The 18,989-nt window shown below is 36.6% G+C and overlaps 2 protein-coding genes across 5 annotated transcripts in view; both read left to right on the top strand.

The window, feature by feature from the left end:
* RAP1B (RAP1B, member of RAS oncogene family) overlaps positions 1 to 10,796 on the top strand; it is a 38,821-nt gene extending 28,025 nt beyond the window's left edge. For both annotated transcript variants that reach the window (XM_042467813.1, XM_042467814.1), the window contains exons 3-8: positions 183 to 251; positions 2,127 to 2,183; positions 3,404 to 3,544; positions 5,332 to 5,475; positions 8,200 to 8,315; positions 9,551 to 10,796. In XM_042467813.1, the coding sequence (XP_042323747.1) occupies positions 183 to 251; positions 2,127 to 2,183; positions 3,404 to 3,544; positions 5,332 to 5,475; positions 8,200 to 8,286 (498 nt within the window). In that variant the 3' untranslated portion in view covers positions 8,287 to 8,315; positions 9,551 to 10,796. The remainder of the gene's footprint in view (positions 1 to 182; positions 252 to 2,126; positions 2,184 to 3,403; positions 3,545 to 5,331; positions 5,476 to 8,199; positions 8,316 to 9,550) is intronic.
* A 5,479-nt stretch (positions 10,797 to 16,275) lies between these two features.
* Positions 16,276 to 18,989, top strand: part of NUP107 (nucleoporin 107) — a 30,842-nt gene continuing 28,128 nt past the window's right edge. The window contains exons 1-2 of one of the 3 annotated variants that reach the window (XM_042467810.1): positions 16,276 to 16,385; positions 16,777 to 16,842. In XM_042467810.1, coding sequence (XP_042323744.1) covers positions 16,327 to 16,385; positions 16,777 to 16,842 — 125 coding nt within the window. In that variant the 5' untranslated portion in view covers positions 16,276 to 16,326. Of the gene's footprint in view, positions 16,390 to 16,776; positions 16,843 to 18,989 lie in introns of all 3 variants that reach the window. The other 2 variants (XM_042467811.1, XM_042467812.1) reach the window with 2 other exon arrangements.

The raw sequence follows: 18,989 nt of genomic DNA, 5'->3' as shown, positions 1-18,989 counted from the left end.
CCATTCATAGGGTTGCCATAGGTGGAAGTCAGCTTGAAGGCCATTAACAACCACCATAACATAACCAACAAGCTAAAAATAGCTTTTGTGTGTGCAGATTTTGTGTATGTAAACTTCATGGTTTAAAATTGAGATTCTAGTTAATCCAAACAATTGTTTATAACCACTGTCTTTTGTTGTAGACTGTACAGTTTGTTCAAGGAATATTTGTTGAGAAGTATGATCCTACGATAGAAGACTCCTACAGAAAGGTATGTATATTACAGTATTTTAAGTTGGTATCATTAATTCAACAGCATATTTGATACCCGTTGAGTCTCCCTTATCTGAAAGGCTTGAGACCAGAAGTATTTTGCATTTTGCATTTTTTTGGATTTTGAAAAATTGGCATATACGTCTTGGAGATGGGACCCAACTCTAAACACAAAATTCATTTGTGTTTCATATACACCTTGTGCACATAGCCTGAAGGTAGTTTTATACACAGTATTTTAAATAATTTTTTGCATGAAACAAAGTTTGTGTACATGGGACCATCAGAAAGCAAAGGTGTCACTATCTCAACCACCCATATGGACAGTTTTGGACTATTTCGGATTTTGGAATTCCTGATAAGGGATACTCAACCTGGACTTTGCAAAACTCTAGTCCACCATTTGATATCACTTAGCTGAGATGAGGAAGAATTGTTGTCCAAAAGAGTAAAAGTTGCCTGCTCTGTTACTCTCAGTAGCCAAGGAGCATATCAATTCAGCATGAGAAATGAGGCTTACAGACTTTTCCAGTTAGATGGGAATGGATTGGCTAGAAGCTTGGCCTAGCTTTCAGAATCTAGAATGTAAAAAGTATGGTGATACCTTGGCTTAGGGAAGATGCTAGGCTTTGTCTTGAACACTATAATTGACAAAGTAACTATCCAAACCCTATTATATCAGTAGTAGAAACTTCAGCTTCACCATAAGGGGAGGAGTTAAAATCAAGCCCTCATGACCCTGACTAAAATTTCCTTCAGCTTGACTGGTGGTGAGGCATGGTGGGAATGGTAGTTCATCAGAACCTGGAGACCGGTAGGTTCCTCACCCCTGTTCCAAGAGAATGTAGTGGGTATGGAATTATTTATTCTCAGAATGGAAGACAAAGTGGACCCCCATGCTAGCTGCTCTGAGGCTTGCTAAAAGGAAATATTGGATAAAGAGAAAGAAAGGGAGCATGTAACAGTCCAGGGCTGTTTAGGACATCATTACACTTTTTTTATTGGTTTGTTTTATTATTCTGTGATGTTGCAAACTGCTTTGGGATTTGTACAAACAAAAAGCAATATATATATATATATATATATATATATATATATATATATATTGTGGTGTTAATGATAATAAACATGCTAACATCAGTCAAGGATGTAGGTAGAATGTCAACTAACATCAGTTATATTAAAGACAAAGCTTCGGTTAATGCCAAACAGTAATTGACCTTAGGTCTAATGTGTGCATATATAATGCACTACGTAATTTTGTGAATGTCATTACAGTTTGTCGCAGAATTGCCTGAGTTGATATGATATTGTAGGGTGTTCATGAACATTCTCTTGAGAGAATAAAACAACCAAGAGTAGAATGGTAGTGCCTGTTCTCCTAAGGAAATGAAATTATTGATTCTCAGATAAGCTGAAGTGCAGTAGAAAAATCAAGGGGGAGCTAAAGAGAAAATATATTTACTGGGGAATAAGGAATAGAGAAACAGAAGACTCTAACCTTAATAGGCAAGTAAGGAAAGGCAAGTCTCTCACTACCATAAACCACAGTCAGAGGCATTATGTATTAATAAAAATGAATTTTCTGTTAGCAAATATTACAGTTGTTAACAGGTGCTATAAATTTTCACTGACATTTTGTTCCTCGTATGCTGTCTCTTCCCTCGTTAACATGGTGACCCAAGAAAAAATAACCATTTTGCTATTTTATTATATAAACTCTTAAACTCTCTTACAGCCTGCCATTTGCTTTGAATATGGTAAGGGACAAAACCTTGTGCATTGTGGATATAACTTGTAAATGCAAGCAATTGAGTTTCTGAAATTTCATGATCTATGCTTCAGTACAAATTTGCTTCTGTTCTTTTGACAGCAAGTTGAAGTAGATGCACAACAATGTATGCTTGAAATCTTAGACACAGCAGGAACGGTATGTAAAATAAAACATAACTGTTGCAGGCCAACTCATAATACTGTTAGGCTTTAAAATAGTCTAAATTTTTGTTAGCATTTCCTGACTATACTTAGCATATCATTGTAGTTTTTCATTAATGCACAAATAACTTAGCCTGCTGTACCATTTTGGTAGAAACAAGTGGAATTAGTGGTAAATAGAAGGACTGATAAAAGTGCCGGATGTGGATTTAAAAATAAATAAATTGTTGTTCCCTTAAGTGAACTTCTTAATTGAAATGTGAGCTATTGACAATAAATTTGCCCTATTAATTTTATATACTGTGCAAATGTATTATCCTCCCAGTAGCCAAAAATAGTTTAGTTGGACTGTTACGTTTTTAGCTTTATTTGGGTATTGTTTTAAAGATTTGTCAGGATACGCTATTGTATACAATAGCATATAGAATGTGCCCGCCCCATACGTGGCCTTAAGCTGACACAGATGGCAAGCCCCAGATGTTATAACGGCGCGTGTGCCTGTAGAATGCGCAGCCATTGAAACAAATAGGACTTGAGGTCCCGCAGTTTTTCCCTTATGCAGGGGCATCTGAAACAAATCCCCACATATACTAAGGGCACACTGTCCATCATATAGTTTTTAAAGGGGGTGGAATGAAGGCACTGCAAACTAATGATGGGATATTTTTAACAGGCCCACAGAGCTGTGTTCAAGAAGTTTGAAAGACTATTGCATAGTTATTTCTCTTGTGATGCTAATTATATGTAAAATCTTGGAATGTAAAGCTGTTTCTTGATTTAGCCTTTTCCAGGCTGCTCTTTTTAAAAACTGGTATATGTCTGGACTAGTAAAATGACTGAAAAGAATGTGAATTTGAATAAATCAGTGTAGAAAAACATAGCCTTTCTTTATACAAAACAGTTATTTTACCTGTGAAGGAGTAGCATACCTGGTTTTGTTTCTATTTATAACTCATGTTTGCTATAAAAATAGGAAAGGGATTAAAAAGAAAAAAAATGTCATCCTTGAAAACCCCTGTTGCATTATGTTACATATTAACTTTTCACTTTTTATGCAAAATTCATCATAAAAATAGTTATCCACTTTTTCTTTTTAAAAACTAGGAAGAGGCTTGGGCTTTAAAAAGCCAGTTGTGTGATTAGTCTTCAGAGTTATCAAAGTCATGTTGCTTTTGTCAAAATCTGAGTTCTCCATTTCCATCCTTGTGTTAACAGGAACAGTTTACAGCCATGAGAGACCTCTACATGAAAAATGGTCAAGGATTTGCTTTAGTATATTCCATTACAGCACAATCCACATTTAATGACTTACAGGATCTAAGGGAACAGATTCTTCGAGTTAAAGACACTGATGATGTGAGTAGGTTACAAAACTTTGTAGGGAAATGACTAACAGATTGTCTTCATAAATTTACCTTAATAAGTTTATCTGGGTAATAATGGGCTCCTTGCTTCTCAATTCTAAATGTGACCACTCAGCAGAAATCTATGGATAGTAGCCTCATAATTGCTGTAGTTGTAAATTGTAGTTGAAGTGGAACAGACTTGTTGCAAAGCTCTAAATGAAATAAAAGAGACTAAAAAACACATAGAGGATATTCTTCAGGTCATGGGTGGAAATGAGATGGCATTCCAGATGTTGTTGGACTACCATTCTCACCTATGCTAGTCATTCTAGATAATGCTGAGGAATGTTGATACCTATAGTTCAACAATCTCTCGAGGGCTGTATGATTCCCACCCATGCTTATAGGATTTTTTTCAAAAGGGGTCAAGAGAAAATAAGCAAAGCAATGAGCAAGAATTAAAAATCATATATAGAGCTGGACTGTGAGAATTTTGATTTTATTTTTTCTCTTGTTAACCCCAAATGTCAATACAGGAAGAACTGTCAAATGAGACTGTTGCTAGGTAGTGGCGGCACTTGCTTCAGAAGGTTAAAATGTCTTAAAATGTTTATGATAATCAATAGTGCCCATTAAAAGTAACCTGATTTTTTTGCTGTTAAGAGATATATAGGTACCATTTCTTGAATGAATATACCTAGAAACATTAAATTTTCACTAGATGGGAACAATCTTCAAAACATCTTGCAGAAAAATATATCTATCGTATGATAGGTTAAGACCATCTAGCAATTTAACTTGTCAAGATTTTTATTAACTCTGTTGCTGTATATTGCAATATACTTTATAGCATCACCTGTCTGGGTAATGCTGATGTGGAGGGATCAAGGTGGGAGACAACTAAATTGTCCTGGTAGTCCCCAGGCAATTTTTTGAATAAGAACCTTGCAATATATTCTCCATGATGATCCCATGAAACTTTCCCATCCCCATGGGCCATTTTCTCCAGTTATGAACTGGATAAATGGATTCCAGTTCCCTTACCCCACTTTCAGTTCTCTAAATATTGAGATAAAACAGAACTACAGTTGGCCCTCCACATTTGTGGCTTTGGCTTTTGCAGATTTGATTTTTTGCAGTTTTGATTAATATATTCTCTCCAGGAATCTCTAGATCATCTAGGGCAACTCTGTCAGAAGTTGACCATAGAGTTTTGCTGGAAAGCCTAGAGGTTCCTAGAGAAAACACTTCTCTAGGCATCTGTAGTTCTTCCAGCATGATTCTGTGATCAGCCTCTTGCAGATGTTGACCACAGAGTTGCACTGGAGGACGTGGAGATTCCTAGAGAGGTGCTCTCTTAGGTAAAAAGAATAGTGCTTTTTTATGTGTGGTTTTTCCACATTCACAGGGGTCCTTCACATCTAACCCCAGCGAATGTGGAGAAACAACTCTCTTTTTACAGCATGTACACAGATAAAAAAAAGAAGTGGGAATTTTCCCCTGTTCTTTTCCCTTCACCCTACTTCCTTGGGGGTCCATCTCGTTCTTAGCTGAGGAGGTGCAGTAATGCCCTTTAGTATCACTGTTGCAAGAGTAATTGTGTGTGTTCATGGTTGCCAGAATCCCAGAAATTACATTTTACCACCTCCTATTACCTGCTGCTTTTAGTCTCATGTCTTGTCAGTTTCAGTCCAAACCAATAGTTTATGATAGTTTCTTGTGATCTCCTAATTCCCCACAATAGCAGGTGTTCAATATGCTTATTTAAGCTTTATGCATTACTCTTTATTATTTCAGGTACCAATGATTCTGGTTGGCAACAAGTGCGATTTGGAAGATGAAAGAGTTGTGGGGAAGGAACAAGGACAGAATTTAGCAAGACAGTGGAATAACTGTGCGTTTTTAGAGTCTTCTGCAAAATCAAAGATAAATGTTAATGAGGTAAGGATAAATATTCTAAGCTTTTAATTGAACTGTATTTGTTTTATCCAGCAGCCATGTAGTCATCATTAACAGCTCCTATTTTATTGCTCATAATATTAATCTTCTGACATTAAATTATACATAGGGTATAATTTGTGCCGAGGTCCTGTTGAAATCAACAGGATAATTCAGACTTTGGTAGTCTGGAAAAGCTGTGTAAACTGCTATGGCCTATGTCAGAAGAATGGGTTATAGGTGTAATTAGTTTTCCTTGAACGAAGGACAAATATTATTTTAATACAGGTTGAGTCTCTCTTATGCAAAATGCCTGAGACCAGAAATGTTTTGGATTTCACATTTTTCTAGATTTTAGAATATTTGCATATACATAATGAGATATTTTGGAGATCGGACCCAAGTCTAATCATAAATTTTATTTATGATTTGTATATATCTTATACACATAGCCATAATGTAATTTTATACAATTTTTTTTAGTAATTTAATGCGTGAAACAAAGTTTGTGTACATTGAACCATCAGAAAGCAAAGGTATTGCTATGTTAACCACCCATGTGGACAATTTTGGAGTATTTTGGATTTTCAAATTCCAGATAAGCTTATTATATATTAAGCTTTCAGTGTTGTTTGCACTTTCCTAGAGTTTCTGGATTGAGATTTTGAATGTTACTACTTTATAATTTTTGTTGTTGTTTATATCCTTCTAATGTGATAGTTTCATTAGTGCAGCCATTCTATCCTGTAATTGTAATATGGATTTCAAAAAACTAATTAGCAGTTCTAGACATCTAAAATTTATTTTTGATGCATGGTCTTCAAGATTTGAAGTAAGTCTTTTGGTTTAATTTGATAGTCAGGCAATATTTGTGATCATCGGCGATTCTCTTAAGTCTCAAAGAAGTCCAGAAAGAAGGAACATAAACTATCCTTTCATGAATTGTGGGGAAATGTAGTAGTAGTTAATTTGAGTGTTCAGAAAGTATATATTTACTGGATTTATTTCTCAACTTTTCCCCCCGAAAGTGGAACTAAAGGCAGCTGACAACAAAATGTAATTAAAACAAACAAATTCAAATATTCAAAACACAGTGACCTAAATCCATTTGCTAGTCTCAGTCAGAGTAGGCCCATCAAATCACTGGATATTCTATGAATGTTGATTTAACAAGTTCCCATAGATTGGGTCTGTTCTGGGATTTAGATCAATTAGATTAAAAAAAAATACAGTTTAAAATACATCAGTGAGGAACATCAGAGTACTTCCATGGTAAAAAAAGCCCCTTAACTTCTCATTTGCCAAATGCCTAAATAAATATGTTTTTGCCTGCTGGTAGAAGGATCGCAGGGTGGGAGCCTGCCATGGTAAATAGTTTCTCAGTCTGAGAACAACTAAGGCAGTTGACCCCAGACATGCCTTTGTGGGTGGTGAGACCAAACATTTCAAAGCCTGAGTATGCACATATGGGAAAATACATTCTTTCATATAATCTGGACTAAACTGTACAAGGCTTTATAGTCATAGGCTGTACTTAGAATTGTACCTAAAAACAGGTCAGCAGCCATTGAATGATTGGTAGCATGTACCAGCCTTAATCATCAGTCACACTGTGATGCTTTGACCAGTAGAAGTTTCCAAACACTTTTAAAAAGTAACCAGTTGTACAATAATCTAAACAGGGTGCATTTAAGACACAAATAGGACCTTCCTTCTTGTAGGCCCCTGCAGTTCCCGGAGAACTGAAGTGAGAATTCAAAGGGTCTTGCTTGTTCTTGTCATGTGGAACAGAGGGAATTAGACATGTTGTCCAGTCTGTAGAACCATTGGACTCTTGCTTTAAAAAATGCTTACTAAAATACACTCATTGGCCTCATAGCAGTGTCTTGTGGTGCTAAGGCAAAAATGGATATTCTTTTTGAAGTTTAACTATATCTTTTAAAGATTAGTAATTAAATGGTTGGAAAATGTTTTATAACAGAGTTTGGGAGGAACATGTTTGCACTTCCTGAAGTTTTCCCACCCACCACAAAAAGTGCCTTCAACACATGCATCCCTAGAATTGGCAAACTAGTTTTTAGATCTGATGTGACCAGTTCAGGGGTTTCCTGAGCCTAGCCAACAGGAGTTCTCGTTTAAAAGCATCAAATCCCCCCAAATGCTTTTTAACCATCAACGAATTTAAACTGTGTTGAGGAATCAGGGAGGTGTTTTGATTATCAGTGGCTGAACGAAAGAAAAAATCTGAGAAAAATCCTCATAAATGAACAAATGTCACGTGGATGTCCTGCAACTGTGCCCCCAAAATTGCAGTTTTAATACATATCCAGGCTACCTCTGGATATATTTTAATAATTGGGTAATTAATAGAATTGCATCAATTACCACACACATACAAATCTATAATGACTTTTAAAACAGCAAGTCCACCCAATTACATATTGTATTTTTGGTTTCTTGTGCAAGATTACCAGAAAGGGAATAAATAATGACATCTGTTGAAATTGGATCAAGCGATCTTATAGTGGTAGAAAAAGCAGATATCCCAATGTACTGCAGTGCAGGAAGAAGCCTAAGGTTTTATTTTTTTGGTGGCGGTGGTTTGTTTTGGGGTTTTTAGGTATATTCTGATTTCACAGTAAAACATTTTCATCTTTGTAGCTTTTTGAAATCTAAAAATGACTTAAATTTGTCAAATGTTTCATATATGATACTCCTTGTTTACAGATCTTTTATGACCTTGTGCGACAAATTAACAGAAAAACACCTGTGCCTGGAAAAGCACGCAAAAAGTCGTCATGTCAGCTACTTTAATACATGTGTGTACTGTAGCACTGAGCCAGGTAAGACTGAGAGCAAACAATAACAATAACAATAATAATAATAATAATAATAATTTATTTGTATCCCGCCCCTCTGAGATAATGAAAGACTCATAGCCTATTTTTGAAGTGCTAATCAAGTTGATTGTTTGAAATATGTCTTGCATTAAATGGTTTTGATCTTTTAAATTTTAGTTTTGAGGGATAAGAGGGTACCAAACTGGCTACAGATGAAGAATTGTAACCTGTATGTAGGATGTATCTTAGTTCCAAACATACCCCTGTGCAAACAGAAGGCATTTCTGTTCATAATAGAAGAGTCTCTGATTTTTATGCTTTTTTCCTTACTCTGCTTCAATGACCTCTGCTCTCTGCTCTTCTCAAGAATCTCTATTGCATGAGTACTACTGGCTCACAGCACCCCCAAAATAACTTTTATGCTGTGAGAAGAGGAAGGTAGGAAAACTCTGTTCTGAGAGACATAGTTGTGATCCAAGTCAATTGTTAGGTCTGAAAGGAAGAACATGAGATTAAGGACAAACTCAAAAATATGGGAAAGTGAAAATAATACAGAGGCTAAGTAGAGAGAGAGAAATTGGGGTGATAATGAACCCCATATTATACACTGTAAATAACAGTAAAACATAAAGTCTATTTTAGGGAATATTAGTACAAATTTTGAAACTGTTACCCAATGAATGAGTGATTAAGCATCAGCAAAAATACCACATGCAATTAGCATCAAAATGTACGCCAGTTGGACAACATGTACAGCCAATACTGTTGTCACATTCTCAAAATTATGTTTAAAACAAAATATAGCAATAACTATATTTTAATTTCAGTAAAAAAGTAAACAAATGGGGTGAAGATGCAGCCTGAGTCTGGCAGAGAAGTTGTATGGCCTCCACATCTGGGGAAGTTGCCTGCCCCAGCATAAAATTTTCACCCTCTTGATAGAAGTGGAATATAAAGACGTACATGGATTATCTATACATATTTCAGTTCTCAAAGTCTGTGGATGTTCAGAACACTTTCTGGTTCATGCTTTCTCTGGGTTTGATTTTTATTATAAATATTTAATCCAGTTTGTTTGAAGATCCTAGCATAGCAGATGAATTATACTAAACACCAGGAGGATGAAAAGCCAGACTACCACCTGAAATATGAAATGTTTATAACACAGTGATTCTCCGTCATTGCCTAGATGCTATCTGAGTGCTAAATCTTCCTGGTTTCTTTCTTCATTGCTCTAGGTCTGAAAAACTGTTGCTGACTACAACAGTGCCAGCGTTCCAACTTTATTAAATCTACCAACATCTTAAATGGACTTTCCTGTGGTGGTACCCTAATGAAATGGATGACAGCTACTACATCAGTTTGCACATTCTAATCACTTTCCAGTGTCACAAGAGATTTTTACTTATAAATGATCTATGTGTATGCAACTGGTAAAACCAGAGCCTACATCCAGTATTACAGATAAGAGACATTGTTCATCCACCAATGTTGTACATGTATGAAAACTGTACTGTACCTGCAACAAACCCCATACTTCCTATTGGAGAGTACAATAATGTAAATCCTAAAAGCACCACTATTTTAGCGTAATAAAAGAAAGTCCAAAGAGCTCCTATATAGACTACTCCAGATAACTTTGCTTCATTGGTATTTGTAGCTTACTGTAACTTTTTTAAAAGAAATACAGGATCATCATTGTATTGTACAAAAGCGCTTTGATTAACACAACAGCTATCTAGTTTTTTAATTTTAGGATAAAAACCTGTGGAGACAGTGATCTAGTCTTATTAAAATGAGTCCTTTCAGTATAATGTCTGCCTAAAGACATTGCCTTTAATATCTGTTGGGAAGGAAATGTCCAGATTTTTCAACCTTTTATTGTATGTTTCCTTTTCCTTGTTTACATAGGGAACAATGTTTATAGTTGTGTGTACAGTGGGGGTCTACAACAAGAAGTGTATATTTTAAAACAATTTTTTAATGATTTAACAATTTTTTGTAAATCATTTTTGGGCTTCTGCAGCTGTAGATTCTCACTGTGAATTCCCTTGCTTGCTCATGCATAAGTGTATTTGCAATACCAAATATACAGGTTTAGTACTTTTGCCTGTTAGTGATTGTTTTACATGTGTAATGTTTTGGTTGAGATGTTAAATGGTGGACGAGTACTGTGGATGTGAATGTGGGAAGTAATTTTAATCATGTGTAATTGGTCCCAGGGCCTAAGTTGCAGTAATTACCTTTTTGCTGATTTATTTAACAATGCCTTGTTGCTTTGTATGCATTAACGTTTGGGTGTAAAGATTGCGTGTAAAATCCAACAGGGAGCCACAGTATTTAAATTGACCAACCTAATGTTACAACTGCTTTGAGGTGGCCAAATGTAAACTAAAAGCCTTAATTAAAAGTGGTGCAATTTTGTATGACTTAGCATCAGTAGTTCAATAAATTTGGATTGCCATGCAAGGGCTTGCATTACAACTAGCTGTAACTGAATGTTTTGTATCTCTTGCTGATGTCAACCACAAGGTGTTAAAACATTACTTGGACAAAAAGAATTTAGAACTGCAAGGAACTGTTATTTGTCTTTTATATAACACTTAGCCCAGTTTAACTAATAAGCCATCAAGGCTGTGCTAATCACTAATATTCTAATAACTTCCTGTTTCAACACAACTTTCTGGAATTGGATCAACCACCATTGCTGAGTATCTGTTTTAAGAAAGGTGAATTCTTCAAAGTCCCAGTACAGCACTGACCACTTTTTAATTTTACATCATATAAACATATCTCATAATGAGATTCATAACTCTGTTTTAGGATTAATATATCCAATTTACCATTCATAGTTTGTTATAATTTCACATGGTAACTGAGCACATCCTAATATGTTAGTACAAACATCCTGGAATATTTATTTTAAATTTGGTAAAATCAAACAATTTTTGAATTTTGCAAACTGAATTTTAATGATGCAGGCTGTTTGGACAGATATGTCTTCAAGACAAACTAACAAAATATTCTAGATAGTAGTCAAGCATTGCATGATAGTAAATTCTTAAGGTATTTTAATGTTATTTGTGACTCTACTATGCATGACTTCAAATGTTTCTTCAGCTTTCTGAGGACTTCTCCAAAGCGGGCAAATGTGCTGGGATGTTGCAGAATTTTTTGTTGTAGTTCTCAGGGATTGTTTTAAAAATATCCCAATAACTTTTCCTGTTGTCCTGGAATATATTCTGCCAATTCCAAACACTATTTTAGTTTCTTTTTAATTCCAAGACTAGAACAATATATTCCCTTTTCTTTCTTTCTTTCTTTCTTTCTTTCTTTCATTACAGGGCTATAGAGCATCAGTGAAATTGCAGTTTTGTTCTCTAACTGTAATCACACACACACACAAGCCCCAAGGAGCTATATTGCAAAACCTTGCATTTCTTTAGATCAAACTGGAAGGGTCCTGGCATTGTCTAGATTTTCTAGATATAAAGAAGCATCTGGTTTCAGTAATAAGGATTCTTTCTCTTTAGAAATGAGATGGGGAAAGATTTTGCTGACTTCAAAAGCCCCTTAATTCATTTCATCTCAATGAACAACTGTACTCTTGAATAAGTGGCTTGTGTCTAGTGACCTAAAACCCAATCCTAACCAAAAGTCAAGCTGCATCTGCACCGCAGAAAGAATCCGGTTTGAGACCCCTTAAATGGTCATAGCTCCATGCTATGGAATTTTGGGAATTCCCAGAAGTCCATAGCACAGAGCCATGCCCATTAAAGCAGTCTCTTGGTAATTTTTGCAAAAATCCAAGAGAACTAGACTTTAAGTAAAGAACCAACATAGTAATGTAACATTTATTGACTTCTCATCACTGTGTCTTATTAGTAACCTAATTTTGGAGACGCATTCACGGCAACATTTCCACTCAAGCTAGTCACTTCAGTTCAATAAAGGCTTTTTTGGTTAATAAATTTTCATATTTCATACCTTAATTGATTTTAATTATTATCACTTGGCTGGGCTTTTAATTTTAGAGCAGAAGGGATTTCTTCTTACACTCTGTTTATGAAGTTCAGGAATGGTAAGGAGATCAAAAAAGACATGTAGCTTGTTTAGCTATGCTGGGATAGCAAAGGCACAACAGCAAGATATAGAATTGGCCCTAAAATTTCATTTTTGTTGAAAAGTACATATTTTCCTCTTAGAAAATGATAACTGCACATGGTATTTCTAACTAATATTAAATATTGTGCCAGACACCAGTATATATTATGCTTCTGGTCAACCTTTTATGTACAATCCTACCTTTTCCATAAGATTTTAAAGAAATTGTGCCTTCTCCTATCTTCTTTAGTGAATGATGAGATCTGAGAGGGAAACACCAGCACTCATCTGTCTATGGCCTGTTACAGACTGCCAAAATAAAGCTGCTTTGGGTCTCTTTGGAGGTATGCTATTTAAATGATGCATGGGTCCTAAGAGTCCGGAGGTCGCGCCAAAGCCACACTCCATTCCTAAGCATAGGAGTGCAGCTTTGGTGCAGCTTCTGGATTCTTATGGTGCATGCATCATTTAAATAGCATACCTCCAAAGAGACCCAAAGCAGCTTTATTCTGGCAGTCTGTAACAGGCCTATAAAACTACATTGGAGTGCTGCCAGGGTACTCCTACTATCCCTTTCTAGCCAATAAATGGTCACAGTAGCATCCTGGTACATGCAAGCTGCTATGGATGGTGTTAAATGTTGTGCAAGGAGGTATTGAATACCTTCTTGGCAACATCCAAAAAGAACACAGACGCAAATGTATCCTCAACAAGAATCTAAACCTGTATGTTTCAGTGCGAGCCTTAGCTGCAGCTCTGTTTAACTTACTCTAGCTACATTGTGAAATTGAGGGGCAGGTCCTCTATCAGAATTGCTCTTTTTGCAACAACTGCTGTGTAGATGTTCAGTTCTGGAGTATTCTTAGATCCATATCTATCAGTATAGTCCCGGTGGATTCCATGGCTTGGAGTACCTGGGGCCACCTCCAACTGGTCTGCCACACAGGGATAACTTAGTCATAATAGTTGATGTGAATGTAACCAAGTAGACTATTGCAATGCACTCTGAAGACAACTCAGAAGCTACAGCTAGCTGAAATGCAACTGCTAGATTGCTGAACAGAACATTGTATAAAAATCATGCATAAAAAACATGGAAGCCAGTGAAACCTCGACAGATGAATATCTTCAAGCAGTTTAAGGAAAGATGAGAGGCATAAGAAATTCAAAACAAAACTAGGATTTGGAATGGCAACTACGAAGGAACTAAACAAGATCCTGAAATGTAAAGATGTAACATTTGAATACCAAAGTTAGGCTTGTCCATGCCATCATACTTGTCATTTCTATGCATGGTTGTAAAAGCTGGATAGTGAAGAAAGCTGAGAGGAAGAACATGAACTCATTTGAAATGTGGCACTGGATAAAAGTTCTATGAAGTGCTAAAACGACCAATAAGGGGTCCTAGAGCAAATCAAGACTTCTACTTTCCCTAGAAGCCAAGCTGACAAAACTGAGGTTGTCATACTTTGGCCATATCATGAGAAGACATGACTCACTGAAAAAGACAATAAGGCTTAAGTAAAGCAGAAGGAAAAGAGGCCTCAAGGTGGAAGAATATGCAAAAGGGGATTGTGTCTATTTATAATATAATATACAGTGGGCCCTCCTTACACGGACTTGCCATTTGCGGATTTGAGCATCTGTGGATAGCAAGCTAGTGGGGGAGGGAGGAGGAAGAGGCGGCATGGCAGCAGCAGGAGGAGGGAGAGGAGAGGAGGAGGAAGGCACAGCACAAGCGGGAGGAGGAGGAATGCGCACCAAGGTGAGGCGGTAGGAGGAAGAGGAAGGCATGGTGTGTGAGGTGGGAGGAGGTGGCTGCGCTACCATTGAAGTAAATGGGACTTGAGTATATAAATATTTTGGTATCCGCGGATACTGAGGGCCCACTGTATGTATGTATAAATAAATAGACACAATCTATTTAAACTAATTAAATAGACACAAACCCTTTTTGCATATCCTCTGACCCTGAGGCCTTGCTATTCAACAGCAGAACAATACACAGATGAACATGCAAACCACTCCTTCCAACCGAGGGTCACACTGTGTGTGTGTGTGTGTGTATATATAATCCATCCCACTCACTTCCATGCCAGCATTTTCTGAAGATGCCAGCCACAGATGATGGCAAAAAGTCAGGAATAAACTCTTCTAGAACATGGCCACATAGCCCAAAAAACTTGCTAAAAACTACTCAGGTCCTCTGGTGGGCATTGACTCCAGTCAGCCAGGACTAAGTCGACGCTAATCAGAGGACTTTCTCTTCAGTCGCCCCTAGACTGGAATGAGCTGCGGGAAGAGATTCCTTAGCTGAATACGCTGTCTGAATTTAAAACAGCATTGAAGACCAGTCTCTTCCAGAAGGCTTATCCAGATGCTTTTTAAATTGTGAATGTCAAATGATGAATTTTAAATGTGAATTGTTTTAATAAGCGTGTATCTTATTTGTCATTTTAAACGGATGGGCATTTTAACTGATATGTTTTTAACTGAAGTCGTATGTTTGTTAATTGTTGTTCTTCCTCACCTGGATCCATAGGGAGAGGTGGGTACTATTATTATTATTACATTAGTATATAATAATGAGTTATGAATATAGTAATTGCATTATTATATTAATAGTAATTATTACTAAATCAGTGTGGCACAGTGGTTTGAGCGTTGCACTATGACTCTGGAGACCAGGGTTCAAATCCCTGCTTGGCCATGTAGACTCACTGAGTGACCTTGGGAGAGTCACACTCTCTCAGCCTCAAAGGATGGTAATGGCCAAACCTCCTCTGATTAAACTTGCCACGAAAACCCTGTGATAGGCTTGCCTTAGGGTTGGTATTATTATTATTCAAAACACACATCTTTTTATTGATGATACAAACAAGGACATAAGCCTTTATTCCCCCAATGCTACACACAAATGATTATTCTTTTGAGTGGCTTTGTTTTAAATTTTCTCAGTACCAATAGTAATGTAGTAATGTATATTTTAGTAACGTTTTAACTTTCTGTATGTTTTGGTTTTAGGGATTCAATTCAGAGGGCTTGACAGTGTTAAGTGACCAATTCATCATTAAAACACACTCATTATTATTAATAGTAATTAATAAAAGCTATTATATTACATTAGTATATTACATATACACACACACACATACACACATACACATTAATAAACTAATATATTAAATACATTATTCTACAACTCTCTCTATATCTATATACATACATATATATATATATATATATACACACACACACACACACACTTTACAATTATTATTATTAACGTTGTGGGCAAAGGACTGCTGGGCACCACCAATAAAGTCCTCCTTTAAGTACTGCACTTAACAGTACTATAATCATATATGTGTCTATATATATATATATATATATATATATATATATATATATATATATAATAATGATAATAAATTTAATATGATAATGTATTTAATATAATAATAATTATTATTTATATTCTGCTTTTTTGCAGAGGAATCAAAGCGGATTACAACAGTTATATATTATTAGTATTATATATAGACACATATATTAATAAATACACTAACATATATTAAATACATTATATTATTATTACAGTATTATCATCATTAACCTTCTGGGCCAGAGCCCTCCTTTCCCTTGGGAGACCTCTTCTATAGGCTCCTTCCTCATCTGCGCCTGTGTCAGCGGTCCTCCTCGCCTGCAGGTGGCGCTGTGAGCGGCGCTCTACATTACCCTTTCATACCAAACTCGACAGCGTGCAGCCAGTAGACGGCGTTTCCGGTATATAAACATAGATGCATGTGGCTAAGTTACTTAGGCAACCTTCCTAGAGCGCCTACACGTCCCTCACTCCCAAGGGATCGTCCAGGAAGTGCTTCCGGTTTCTGGGTTTTACTTCCGGCTCATGGTTAAGCGCACCCTGAGGGCGGGAAGTCTTATGAAGCAGAGGCTGTCTGGAGGCAGGCAAGTGAGTGCCGTTGAACGTGTGAACGCGCTATTAACGCGTGTCAAGGGACTTGATGCGTTTTCCCGCAATGAGGGAAGCAGCAGAGGGCTTCTCCTTCGTAGAGTCTTAAGGGCTGCAGGAATAATAGGGTTTGACACCGCTTTTTAAGTACTGTGGAATCCTGGGATTTGTAGTTTCTCCACGTTGCTGTTGTTATTCTGTGCTGCTTTGTCAGCCTCGCTTTATCATCTTCCGTTTTTAGTGTCTCTGGCTGTTTATGTTTCTCATTTAAAGCAATTGCCACCCCTCCATTGAGGAAAAGGAGACAAAGCTCTCTGCCCAGTTGCTCTGTGTTTCCCCTCCTCCTGCTTTAAAGTGCCATCATTTGTTCTTTTTCCCCCCTTTTAGGAATGTCTTCTCCACAAGGAATGGCTCAGCCACTTTGGAAGCAGAGCTCTCAGAAAAAAGTCTCTAGTATCCTTTTTAATGCAAATCTACAGTGCTATGTATAAATAAAGTATAATAATAATAATAATAATAATAATAATAATAATAATAACAATAATAATAGTAATAGTAATAATAATAGCAATTCTGTTGGAGTGGTCCAAATGTTTGCATTTCTAATACTGTACAATTCTTACTCTGGTAAATTACTCCTGTTTGTTCTTAATTGTATGTATGTAACATAAACAAAAACATCCTCAGAATTATCTATCATCAGGAGCTTCTTCTAATCTGAATTTTATCATCAAGGGTATTATATTAACCAAGGAAATGGCTAGGGATCTCAGGAAATATAGTTAAAATGTATTATATGTATGTATAGGGTCACTATAAGTCAGAAATGACTTCAAGGCACACTACAACAACAACAACAACGTCACTTGAAGAAGAATGCTAAACATGCAATTTTATGTATATTTAGACAAGGACTCAGTTTTCCTCCTAGCATGCAAAAGCCCTTTGTATTCAAACAAGCTTTCAGGAACTGCTAGCCTATTGAGTGATGTCTTTTCTCTATTAGTGAGGTTTTTTAAGTCCCTAATTTAATTGTGTTTAAATATTAGAAGTTATTTTATGTGTTTAGAGGTAAAGGTAGTCCCCTGAAATGAATGTTTAGTCATAACTGACTTTAGGGGTAGTGCTCATCTCTATTACTAAGCCGAAGGGCCAGCATTGTCCGAAGACAACTCTTGTGGTCATGCTACCAGCATGACTGCACTGAACGCTGTTACCTTCCCACCCAAGTGATACCTGTTTATCTACTTGCATTTGCATGCTTTTGAACTGTTAGGTTGGCAGAAGCTGGGACTAGTGACAGGAGCTCACCCCATCATGCAGCACTCAGGGCTCAAAGTGCCAACCTTCCGATCATCAGAATTGGCATCTTAACCACTAAGCCACCAAATCCCTCTTTATGTGTTTAAATTAATTTTTTCTCCCAAGGATTTCTCCCAAAGCAAATACAGTACAGTCGGTCCTTCTTATACACGGATTTTTTATACACGGATTTTTTATACACGGATTCAAACATCCACAGTTTGAAAATGTTCCAAAAAAGTGTAAATTTCAAATATCAAACCTTGATTTTCCATTTTCATAAGGGACACCATGTTGCTATGTCGTTATATTTAGTGGGACTTGAGCATCCATGGATTTTGTTATCCACAGGGGATCTTGGATCCAAACCCCGGTGTATAACAAGGGTCCACTGTACCTTCATAGAGCCAGCATGGTGTAGTACTTTGAGTTTTGGACTATGACTCTTCTCAGCCATGGAAACCCCCTGGTAATATTAATAAATTAATAATAATAATAATAATAGAACTTTTATTTATATCCTGCTTTTTGTTAAGACAATCAAAGCGGTGTATATCATTAAAATAATACAACAATATATACACAATATCCCCCCCTTAAAAAGAATTAAACAGTTAAGGATTAAAATTACATAAACATTAAAATCAAAGACGGTGGGCGAAATCATAGCATATGTGGGAGAGATCATTTTGGCCAAGTGCTATTCCGGGAAGGCCTGCCAGAAAAGATCTGTCTTGACAGCTTTCTTGAAGCTGTCTGAGTTGGTAATTTGACTGATCTCGTCCAGCAGGCCATTGTTAAGCAAGTCACACTCTCTCAGCTTCAGAGGGATGTAAAGGATACCCCCGAATAAGTCTTGCCAAGGATATCTCATGATAGGTTCTTCTTAGGGTCTGCATAAGTTTGAAAGGACCTGAAGGCACACAACAGCAGCAACAACAAATATCTTCAGAAAAGACTGTTTCACCTTCAGGAAAGAGAACTGTAAATACTACCTCCATCTTTCTCTGTTTATTATCTGTCCTCCCTCCCATCTGATATAATTTGCATTTAAAAAAAATAATTGCCACTTCATCTAGTTTCAGCCAAGGTTTTGTGGAAAAGATGGATTTGGGGAAAGGATTTTAAAAGGAAGAGAGGGAAAGAAAGAGGTGACCCTGTCTAGATGATCTTCTCATGAGATCTGTTATAGCCAGAGATCTCTGAATAATGAAACACAATGTAGAAACTTTATTTTCTTAACTTGATTCCATTTTTTTAGTCCTTGCTTCCCTAGATGACAGTTTAAGTGGCATGGC

Source organism: Sceloporus undulatus, chromosome 5, assembly GCF_019175285.1.
Source record: "Sceloporus undulatus isolate JIND9_A2432 ecotype Alabama chromosome 5, SceUnd_v1.1, whole genome shotgun sequence".
NCBI lineage: Eukaryota > Metazoa > Chordata > Lepidosauria > Squamata > Phrynosomatidae > Sceloporus > Sceloporus undulatus.
Note: the sequence above shows the minus strand (reverse complement) of the source record. Positions and strands in the feature narration are given on the sequence as shown.